This window comes from Schistocerca nitens, chromosome 10, assembly GCF_023898315.1.
Source record: "Schistocerca nitens isolate TAMUIC-IGC-003100 chromosome 10, iqSchNite1.1, whole genome shotgun sequence".
In the NCBI taxonomy this organism is placed as follows: domain Eukaryota; kingdom Metazoa; phylum Arthropoda; class Insecta; order Orthoptera; family Acrididae; genus Schistocerca; species Schistocerca nitens.
In genome coordinates this window covers 116,629,048-116,641,454 of record NC_064623.1, presented here as the reverse complement: position 1 = coordinate 116,641,454, position 12,407 = coordinate 116,629,048, and the positions used below count along the sequence as shown (strand labels likewise).

The 12,407-nt window shown below is 38.0% G+C and overlaps 1 protein-coding gene across 6 annotated transcripts in view; it reads left to right on the top strand.

The window, feature by feature from the left end:
• The window catches only part of LOC126210369 (zinc finger protein 583-like), a 230,306-nt gene that overhangs the window by 134,047 nt on the left and 83,852 nt on the right, over window positions 1–12,407 (top strand). For all 6 annotated transcript variants that reach the window (XM_049939595.1, XM_049939596.1, XM_049939593.1 and 3 more), the window contains one exon: window positions 9,188–9,231. In XM_049939595.1, coding sequence (XP_049795552.1) covers window positions 9,188–9,231 — 44 coding nt within the window. The remainder of the gene's footprint in view (window positions 1–9,187; window positions 9,232–12,407) is intronic.

The window sequence follows — 12,407 nt, the reverse complement described above, 5'->3', positions numbered from 1 at the left end:
CTCTGAAACTTTATTACTAAGTTGACCCATCTGATCCTTTACTCTGTCTATTTTGCTATTTCTTTCAGTTCTTATTTCAGTTAACTGATCATTAACTGCACTAAATTTGCTATTCTTATGTCTGCATTTCCTCTAGTTTTGCCTAAATTAACTGCAAAATATCAGTTTTTACTGTTTCTTTACTGACTATGATTTCACTCGCCTCAAACATGTCCTGACTGGATCCTACAGCTTTCATTTCTACCTCACTCCTACCCATGTCCCTATTCATTTTGTTAACAAGCACAAGAGCCCACAAACAAATTAACTTCACAAATAGTTTGTACTTATACCTTGTTTTTGATGTCCCTGCTTGTAGTTGTAAAGTTCTCTTTTGTTTGATCCGGTCTGTCATTATTACTAGAAGATCGTCACTGTTGGTGTGATTTGCTTTGTTGGACCGCTTTCCATTTTCTTGCTTCATGTGATCAGAAGTTGATTCACACATATATTGTACATGAAATAAATCACTTTACTTTTTTTCAAGAGACAAAATTTCATTATTAGTCATTTAATCCCAGATGAAGCCCACACTTGTAATCTTCCCCTCCCTCCTTGAAATATAACATATTGTGTATAAAATTATATGAAATTTGTTAGAAAAACAGCTGAGATAATATTGACCTGTCCAAAATTTGAAAAAATATGTCCGGTATCGACTGCTTATGTTGAGGAAAAGTAATGCTAGAGGAGGATGTCCCTTTACAAACTCTTTGCATGGACCTCAAGTGCAGGTGGCCATTCAAATGGCCAGGCAGAAGATATGGCCCAATGAGATCGTCACCTACAGTGCTGGGCTAGATATTCACAGCAAAACGTACTTGATGGTGTGATTCTACTAGAGTGTGAGGTTTTTCCACATACCACAAATGGCTATTCCTGCTGTTCGAAACTATCACAATAAAATGTGACCTCATCAGTAAACTGCATGATTTAGAGGAAATCTGGTTGATCAATCAATTGTTGGAGCAGTCACTGACAGACACAATGCGACCCTTGGTCCAAAGTCAGTCAGAAACATTGCATCTACTCATTGTGGGTGATATGGGTGTAATTATTGTTTTTGGAGTACTTGCCAAATGCTAGTATGTGCAGCACTCATTTCACGTGTAATACAACAAGTACTTGTAGAGGGGGGTCCGCTGCATCACATTTCAGTACCATCTTTTCAAAATCGCTTTTGCGAGTGGTCCTCATGTTGCAAGGTCCCACATTTCTTCTTCCCAATGAACCAGTGTCCCACATTCATTGATCAAGAGAAATAAACACTTGTGATGGATGATGCCTGTTAGGAAATTGTCCCATGTATAGCCTTTCAGCAGCAAGAGCATTGCAATGTACTTCCCCGTACACAAGCCGCATGTCAGTCAGTTCTGCGAAACTGTACCGGTACCGATCCATCACATTATACTGCACATCTCTGAATAGCACTGAATAATGAATGGGTCTGTCATTGATTCGTAGCATGTTCTGTCATGGGACTATGTAAGTACGATCCAGGAGAGCCGCCTTATGGACAAGTAAAGTAAACAAAATGTACATCATGACGTCCTAGTAATCAGGCTTATCCTTTTCCTTTAAATGTAGGAAATAAAGAAAGTACACATAAAGAAAACAGCACAGTATCTGTAAACTTGTATGCATGTTAGTTGTAAATAAGCTGGAAAACAGTAATTCAGACAAAATAGTAGACAAGTTTACTTCCATATCTCCTTAAGCTGGCCTCTACAACCCCAGGTTCCCTTCCTCAACTTATTCAGTGGAGCATTCTCTATGTCCTGTTACATTTTTTTCATCCTCTTATGGAAACACCCTGTGTAACACACATTTAAAGGAAAATGTACTGTACTATTTCATTTTCATTTTATTTCAGATTTGGTATGACTAATATTGCCACATAAAAATTTCTCCATTGTGGTATTCCATATCCTTTAACTGTAACATTAATCAGTGTCTTCCTAGTACATCATTCTGTGGACCCTCTACTTTTTGGAAGAAAAATAGAAAGGCAGAAGATATGGCCCAATGAGATCGTCACCTACAGTGCTGGGCTAGATATTCACAGCAAAACGTACTTGATGGTGTGACTCTACTAGAGTGTGAGGTTTTTCCACATACCACAAATGGCTATTCCTGCTGTTCGAAACTATCACAATAAAATGTGACCTCATCAGTAAACTGCATGATTTAGAGGAAATCTGGTTGATCAATCAATTGTTGGAGCAGTCACTGACAGACACAATGTGACCCTTGGTCCAAAGTCAGTCAGAAAAGTCGACATCCAAGTGTATTCTTGCTAGCAAATTAGTAAACTATCTATGGCTAGTTCTATACAAGCGGAAATAATATTTGCAAAGGCAGGTTGCATTTCGAACAAGAAGCAGAATTGTCTATCTGAGACTGTAGCTGGTGGTGTAGCATTCTTGAAACTAATGGTGTCCAAGACTTGTGCCTAAAATTTTTGTTTCTATGTTTCATAATGTTTGACATCAGTTGTTTTTCCTTTAAATTGTTGAAAAGTGGTTGATCAACCACGTAGTCAGTTTCAAGTGAAAGATTTCTTACCGAGGCACTTGTCAGAAAAAAAGAAGCATTCTGTATCACATGTAACTATTTATCTAATGCTCTAGATTTTTTGTTAAAGCCTTTAATTGCCAAGATCACAATAAGAAAACAGTGCCTAATGTTTTCAATGGTCAAATGGTCATCTTCATATATGGAGGTTGTTAGAAAAAGTAACAAGTTAGGGATACTTCAGAATACAGTAGCATTAACAAGAGTAATTCTGCAATCTTGGTGGCCAGCGGAAGTGTTTTAACTCAAAAGGGTATTCCTGGAGCCAGTCTGTAGCAATTCCTGCTGGAATTGCCCAAGTCCTTCGGAATGCACACTGGACATAAATGCATGCAGGAGATGAGAGAGGATGCTTATGTACATGTCACCTGTCAGAGTTGTATGTAGACATATCAGGAGTCCCATATCACTCCAGTTGCACATGCCCCACACCATTACAGACCCTCCACCAGCTTGAACAATCCCCTGGTGACATGCAGGGCCCATGGATTCATGAGGTTGTCTCCATAACTGTACATGTCCATCTGCTCAATACAATTTGAAACAAGACTCGTCTGACCAGGCAACATGTTTCCAGTCATCAACAGTCCAATGTTGGTGTTGACGGCCCCAGGTGAGGCATAAAGCTTTGTGTCCTGCAGTCATCAAGGGTATACGAGTGGGCCTTCGGCTCCAAAAGCCCAAATCAATGATGTTTCGTTGAATGGATGGTCCAGCATTGAAATCTGCAGCAATTTGCATAAGGGTTGCACTTCTGTCGTGTTGAACAAATCTCTTTAATCATTGTTGTTTCTTTTTTTCCAGGATCATTTTCTGGTCTCAGCGATGTCAGACATTTGATGTTTTACCAGATTCCTGATATTCACAGTACACTCCTGAAATGGTTGTAGGGGAAAATCCCTGCTTCATCACTACCTTGGAGATGCTCTGTCCCATCGCTCATGTGCTGACTATAACACCATATTCAAATTCACTTAAATCTTGATAACCTGCCATTGTAGCACCGGTAATGAATCTAACAACTGTGCCAAACACTTGGTGTCATGCATAGACATTGCTGACCATAACGCTGTATTCTGCCTGTTTACATATCTTTGTTTTTGAATATTCACGCCTATAACAGTTTCTTTGATGCTCCAGTGTATTTACAACATACATATGTGAAACATACTGTGTAAATATCATTGTAGCAAACTGAGTGCTATAACGATGCTACATTCTTCTTGATCATTACGTAAAATTACCTAACTTTTTCCTGGAGTTAATTGGAGGAAATAACATAAAATTGCAACTTCTCATTATTGATTGACAACAGAACTGCATTCTCGACATGTTTAAACAAAGCAATTCATAGACATCATTGATCTCTTTGACAAACAGACAGAAGATGAAATGCTAGGTAGTGTCCTGCAATGTACCAAATGTAAAAGCCCATGATAGTAAACTACAAAATAATGTATCTATGTAATCCAAGTGTAAAACTGTTTAAAAGTTAGAGCCTTAGATTGTGTCTTTCACTACCAAATGCGACAGCCCTTAATGGTACATGACAACATTATGTATGTATTTCATCAAACGTTATAGTAGAGTTGACAGATATGTACAATATATAAAGGATTAAAGTCAAAGGGCAACAGCCATTTTACTCTACTGTAGTGTAACAAAAAATAGTTTGGGCCCTTTTTACAAGCATATGTCCATATACGAATTTTAGGAATAACTTAATGTGAATGATTTGTCCATTGTATTCCTCAGTATATTCTTAGTTCTGCTTCTGAAGTATTTATAAATAACAGACTGCATAATGTTGCATTTTGCTTGAAGTATTAAAAAGTTTCAGTTTAGTGTATCTTATTTCCTAACTGTTTGTGTAGTTCATACAATGATCTAATAGGTGTGGTTTGCCTAAAGAAAATATACTGTTTGGTTTCTTCCCATACTATTTTATGGGTCTCAATGAAGAATGTTGTAAACTCTCTATGTTGCCCCCTTTTATCAATCCCCTCTTTTGGCTCCTTCCTTTCCCTCATTTCCTTCTCCCCCTTTCTCCTTCCCTAATCCCCCTCCCCCACCCTCCCCTGCCCTGTTCTCTGTTCTCGGAAGTGATACCAGTCCTTGTCTCTTCCTGAGATTGCTAAGTGTTCTAACTTCTGTTTGCACCAATGAAGTGACAATTTGAAAAAAAAAAAACTTTTGTAGTTGTATTACATAGATTCATTATGTTGTCGTTAACCATCATTGGCTCTAGCATTTGGTACAGTGTGATACATAATCTAGCATTTTAACATATGTTTGCACCAATGGAGTGTCAATTTAAAAAAAAAAAGTCTCTGTGGTCATACATTCTGTTGAGCTTGTTTGTGATTAAGTCGTTTATGATGATGAGGTAATTTGAAAAGTGGTGATGACTTTGATTGTCATACTAATTTGGTTTCTTTCCACACTATTTTATGGTTCACAATAGTTGGTGTTATGTGTTCCTGTAGCATATGACTTTTGTTTGTATATGCTGTTTGTGGTGCTGCTGCTACTGCTGACTGTTTGTTGGTTTTAAATGTCCTGTTGTTTCCAAAAACATTTAACAGAGCATACATATGGTAGTTGATTTATACTATATTGTATCTGTTGTTTTGTCTTTGATAATAGTAAATCATAATAAAGATATTTCTTGCATCCTACATCCCCCCGCCATAAAGAAATAATTCCCTCGCCTCCATGTGCAACAATATGAGTCAAGATAGATGTAACGGAACTTGAATAGTGTATTTGCCTCTATTGGTTATGGTAGAGAGATCGATCTTTCCGTCCTGTCTGTATATTTATATACAATATTGCATGAATAAAGGCTGGGCGAGTGTAAAGCTATCGTTAAAAACGCATGCTGCGCGATTTGTTACGATTTGGTCAGTCATAATAATAATAATAATAATAATAACATGCTTTTGAATACAATTAAAATATAACGGCAATACCTGTTTAGTGTTATTGGAAATAATATGTAGTAAATTAATGAGTAAGGTAGCTGATCCTATAAGAAGAGGTAAAATTGGGCATATTGAGGTGTTTTGCTTTATATCGATGAAGCTGATGGTACGGCATCATTTTTTTCGTTTACTCTGAGAAATAAACAAGTAAAGAAGTGCTAATTGTGCATAGTGAAAAAATATAGAGGCGAGTTTCAAATAACTACGGTATACAATCAGAGTAAGAAAAGGACATTTAGTTACACAAAATCGCAGATAGCGAAGTGTGGTCATGAAATGGAGTAGACCTACAGGGCGGTCAATTCCGGGATAAATCTATACGCATCTCACGAGGGACGCAGTATTGAGACCGTTTTTTTTTTAATCGCGGAGAGCGGGATCCCATTTATGAAAAGGAGAAAAACTGTATCATCATCATTGACTGTTGGTGTCGAGCAACCAAAACTGGTCATCAAAGGGTTTCGATGGAACTTGGGAGTTAGGGTTCAGGCACTCACATATACTCCACATCAGAGTGTGAATGAGTGGTGAATGCGAAATAAAACTGTGAACAAAGTTACGTTAAATAAAACAGAAGAAACAAAACAGTTTGGTCGTATCTGTTATTATTCCATAAACTGTAACATTTCTTATCATTGTACAAAGCCTTTATAGACGAACATTATGACAATTTGCTTCGAAGGGATCTCGTTATGAGTTAAGTTTTGGGGACCTGGTCAAGAGGGCGTAGTTCGTAGATCCTAACTACTGCAGCTATTCTGGAATCAGGTGCTACCGTGACCGTTGTGTGTTGTCAATGACTTAAGTTTACCATATCTCATGCTCTAAGATTGACGTGCCTTTCCACTTGGTATAACGGTGCCTCACGGCAACAACGACAACGCCAACGATGAAGGAAGATATGGTAGATGTGCTCAGTTCTTTCTCGGGAGTGGTTCCATTTCTTGCCTCTCCTTGGCATGACCGTAGCTTTTTGGCTTTAATTGTGTACATACTTTAAGCATCCGACATGGGTTCTTCACTTTTGGATTAAACAGGTACATACATCATATTGTCGCATGCCATTATGGGCCCAAGTGTTTGGTACAGTGGAAGACAAAATCAGGTCTTTTAATTTTTGTGTTACTTGTTTTCCTAGGTACATATTCTGTACAGATTGCTTCTAGTTAAGTGTTTTACAAATATGAAGTAATTCAAAAGATAATGTTTCTTTTCACACTATTTGTGGTTCACAATGAACAATGTTGTGTGTTGCTATAGTACATGATTTTTGTTTGTATGCACCATATGTGATACTGCTGCTGCTTACTGTTCATTGCTTTTAAATGTCTTACTGCTTGTGTAACATTTTAAAAAGCTGAAATGTGTTAGTTGGCCTGTACTTTTGTTGTATTACTTTATTGTCCTTGATGAATGGAAATTGTAATGAAGAAATTCACTGCCTCCTGATAGGGTGCCCCTACCCGAGGTTTCCTCGTGGCAGCGCAGGAACAAGATTATCAGTTGTGTTTGTGCTGCCAATGTTTGTAGAAAAATTTGACTTTGATATCCATGTATGTATAATATTAATGCGTTTTGCATGCTGTTACAGAATACACCATTTTATCTGTTTGGTAAATATATCCTGGTATGTTATGCTCTGTATCCTGTAATATGCACCCAAGTCTTTTAACAGTTTATTGAGTAAATTGTAATTTTAACTTTCTGTCCCACACAGTGATTTGAAAATGAGTTCAAGTAACCTGAAACTAGTCATCAATTAAATAAAAAAACTGAATCTTGCTACTTTGGCTGTTTTCTACATGAAACTAGTTAACAAAAGTTTCTGTCATGTTATTAACCCCGCATGCTGGAAATCCATTTAAATAATATTTTCAGTGGGAGATAATAATTGACTCTTCATTAATATATCATGAAAAAAGCAATGAGCTCAATATTGATCCTTATGGGACATCTGCTAAGACGTTCCTCCATTGTGATCTTTTTGCTTCAAACATTGCTCACAGAATGTAAATGTTAGTGGAATCATTGGACAGCACTTGAAGAAAAATTTGACTTTTTAGTTGAGGAAGTAGAACATCAAAGTCGTCAGTACTGAAAGCTTTGCTGAACTCCTAAAAGCACATAATAGTCACCTCTTGTTCATTCATAGTTTGTTTCGGTGGCACTTGACTGACAAGTCACTTTTATAAGAGCATTTGTTGTACTACACTTCTTCTGGAAACTAAATTTGTATTCATCTAAAAAGTTATTTCTGCAATTATTTTCTGGAGCATATTAAAGCTTGTCAGTTGCAGAAAAAAGTTTTCTTACCTACCAAGCACTGATTCTTTAAGGGAATGGATGGTTTGTACTCTTATGCCTTGGTGAAGTGAAAATGTCAGTGTAGTAAAATACTCATTTAGATCTTCAGTATGGGCTACAGCTTCAGCTCTGGATTTGCTTTTCCTAGACCCTTTAGATTTTTCCACAAGATGAATGGTCTGTAAAAGTCCTCAGCTAATGAGTGGGCATACCTGAATTTTACAATTTTCACTGACTTTCTAACTTCATTCCATAATTGCTTTTAGGTGTGATGATTATCAAGGTCAGGTGCCATTTATATTTACTGTGTGCTGCATCTCTGGTACTCATAAGGTGTTAGAGTTGATCGGTAAGCCATGGTGCCACTTTTCTCTTGATTCTTATGGTTTTATAGGAACGTGTTTATTGTAGAAATTACTGAATCTCTCAATGAAATTAGCTACTTGATAATTCACAAGAAAGTTATTTTCTGCCATTTCCTGCCAAGAAATATCATAGGCCTCACATGTAAGTTTGGGCATATTCAAGCATTTAAAATCTTTAAAAGTAATCACTTGCAGTTTGTTCTTTAGACATTACAATGAATAAGCCATGTATCTTACATCATGAGCAAACCAGCCAGGTGCCCAGATTTGATCACTGAATTATTCTAGTTGGAGACTTGGTTGCGAATATTTCAATAAAGGTATGAGTGTCTGCTGTGTGATGAGTGAAAGCAGTGTAATGTCTGATCAAGAAAGTCTACATGTAAATTTTGATTTGGAGGGACTGTTGTGTACAAAATGTATGTTTATACCTCTGGCTCCAACAGGAGATTGGCATTAAAGCTGAGGTCCTGAAATATCCAAATGATCTCACTGATATGGGCTGTTAAGGGTTCCACATTTGCATGGGCGAGTTGAAGTGTATTGCCATTGTGAATTATTTCTACTGTAAGCCTGCAGGTTGGAAGAACAGCTGGTGTGCAGACAGGCATGGGGGCATGGGCAGTGCCTTGCACTGTGTGATGAAAAGAAGTTGTGTAGAGAGTGAAACAGGCAGGTAGGAGGCTGGAGAGAGTGGGGAGGTTCCAGGTAAGGTATGCTTGCCTAGTATGGAAGTTGAAGGTGTGTGTGAAGTTATGCAGAAAGACCTGTTGAATACAGGGGAATGGGAAACAGAGTATTCATTGCAAGGAAATATGGTTTAGGATAGTGTTGAAATAAAAAAAAAACAATCATCTGTACTAAAACATGCAAAGTAGTGCATTGTACAGTTATTGTAGATTCTCTTAATCCTTTTTTCAGGAGCTGAAACATGAAGTAGAGTCAAGTGGCAGTGAACCAGAAAGGTTTGTACAATCTTTTATATCTCTTCTTTTTCATTTTGTGTGTGTATTGTTTTACAGTTTTATGTTGTAAGCATTGTGGCAGAGAATAATGTTATACACAGAATACTGAACACTGGAGACTAGTACCTGTAATTTTTAAACACTTGATTGGCTGCAACATATTCAGCCCTGTACTCCTTTTCTGCTCGCAGCTTGTGTTCCTCTAATTAATTTTTATCTGTAGGGCTGTAGAATGTCAACTCTGTAGAATTATTCACATGAACCTCTAGTAAAATTGTGAATAGTGATGAAGATTTTGAGGCGAAGCCTTTGGACTGTGTAAGTTCTCAGTCTGTCATATTTTGAAGGTATGTGAGTGACACTTCGGTAGAGGGCCCCACTGTGAGGAGAAACTTTGTCAGTTCTTGAACCATCTGAATTCCATTCATGGGAACATCAAATGTACCAAGAATCTGAAAAGACAGATGCCTCCCATTGTTGGATGTCTGGTTGACTGCAAAACTAACATCACCGCGAGCTACGGTGTCTTCTGCAAGCCAACAAATACCTGCCTTTACTTGCAAAGCAACAACTGTCACAGTTCTGCGCAGATCAGTTGTGCCCCAAATACAATTGTTCATGGTGCACATACGATTGCTGATAAGGACCATCTACTGGAAAAACTCAAACACCTCAAAAAAGTTTTTGAAAATAATTACCATCTACCGTGGAAGATCTGCAAGGCTTTTCAATTAAAACTGAAGGGGAGTGTCCCACCTTAAGAGGCTGATGAGGAAAGGTTCAAGTTCATGATTTTCCTACACATCATAGGGAATCTTGGTTCTAAAGTAGGTCCCATCCTCTTCAAACATAATTGAGGTTGTTTCTCTGTCAGCACCAAAGATTGCCATGCTCCTTGACTGTGTGGTGTGAAGGATGACTCGATTCTACAGATAGTAGATGTGTATAATGTTCTGTCATTGTGGTTTATCATGTGTAGTACATACTTGATGTACAGTTCAAGAAAGTTACATAGAACATTGATCCTATATCCACCTGCCTCAGCCTGATAAATCTGCTGTTGACAGACATTGTATACAGGCAAGTCAAGCAATGGACTGAGAAAACAGGCAGATTTCAACATCTGTTTCATCCTTTTGAGATTCAGTTTTCACGGAAGCTATTCAGATACATTTGATGAGTGATTTGATTAATTGTGGTGATGGTTTTAACCTTTATTAAATATGGAATATGGCACTGGCAGAAGTTAACTGTCATAGACAAAAGTTGTTGACCGGAATTGTGAAACGTCTTTCACAGTGGGGTCATGGTAAGTTGTATCTCTGCCACCCTTGTGATATTTCTTTGATTTATTGTGTAGTCACACATGCTTGGATCACCAATGGCTCACCAACTCACCCAACCACTATATATCAGGGGGACGAGAATGCTTCATAGTCAGTCATTCTGCCTCACTCGTGAAGGCGGCTGAATGGTTTATAGCCAAAATATTAGTGGCAAACAAGGTTTGGTTCTGGCTGATTTCTTGAAGTTTTGTGGATCTCTGGTAAAATTATTTGTCTGTCAAAAGTAGAAAATTCATATGTAAATGTGGGCTGCACTCCTCAGTCTATACTGACTTTAAAGTGTCTAATTTCTAATGACAATACATATCCACAAATCATCTTGCCTGATGTATACAGCTTTGTAATATGTATTTCATTCTGATAAGCACAGTTGATGGTACTTGCGTGGCACTCAGTTTCTGTTCCATGTGATTCTGACATCGCAGATGAATGTAATCTCTGCAGCATGATAAGAAATGAAGTTTCTGCACTTGTTGGTCATTATCATGTCATCTACAGTGTAGAGTATACTTTTGCTTCCATTGATATTCAAATGAAAACATCAAATCCATACATGCTGATCTCTCCCGAAAACTGTGCAGTGCACATGTTAGCTAACGTACACCATATGACGCACATGATTAACAGTTGCTGATGTTTATGTTATTCACCCTTGTATTCCAGACAGAGCTCATGTATTAAACAGCTCAATATTACACTCTTCAGCATGATAGTGAGCATTTGGAAGTATCTATGTCGTTCATGAAGTGCAAGCACTGTCAGTTAAAGCCAAAAACTGGAAAGTGGGTAAAGAGGAGTGTGTCCCAACAAAATTCCTAGCATTTTTCCATGTTGTTGGCAATATTTCTTTCAAGATTCCCAGAATACTCCAGGAAATTCAGGTTCAAGTGGTTTTTCACCTACCATCGGAGGTTGCAGACCTTCTGGGATCAGTGAAAGATGATTTGTTATTGCAGAAGGATGCAATTTCCAAATACCATGGCTGTGCGGTAGGGCTTACATAGGCCATACCATGCACACTATGGAAGAACTCTGCACTGGACATCAACACTGCACTTAGCTTGTGCAACCAATTAAATGTGCTATTGCTCAATATAGTGTCTCTACTGAAAATTCAGTGCTAAGTGATAAAACATTAGTTTTGCCTACAGAAACGTATGTTTGGACTCCATTATTGAAGAATCTGTGGAAATACATGTGGCAGAAAATCAGCTGTCACAACAGGTACCATCTGGATAATTTCTGAAACCACATCATTTCCACTGTTTGCTCTAAATGAAGATGAAAAAGTAGACCGATGCCCACGGCGAGCATCAACCGTGAAGGCAGACCCACAAATCCACTAGTGACAACAGTGCCTGCCGGGTAGAGTGATAGTGATCATTCTGTCATCAGGATTTTAAAGCATGCTATTAAATTACAGACTAGGGAATGACTGGCAGATTCCCAGTCGAAATATTGTGGAGTGGAGTGCACGACAACTGGCTGCAAGCCCAAAACTTCTTTGAATACATGATACCCTATACTTGTGACTCCTGTTTGTGCCATTTACATTCACACTTACAGAGGGAGCAAGATGTCAAAACATTCCTACAGAAAAACCTTTTAAAAGCTTGGGAAAAATTCGAAAATTAGATATGTACATTTATCTGAGTACAGAGCAGTGCATGAGGGCCAGTGATACATGGTATCCTACCATACAATTGCAGATGGCTAATACTGACCCATGTTGTATTTTGCATAATGATGTAGATCGCGGTTCAGATAAATAAGTTAAACACACTAAATAAGAAATTCCTGTGCAAGGAATGTATGCTGATGACACAAAAC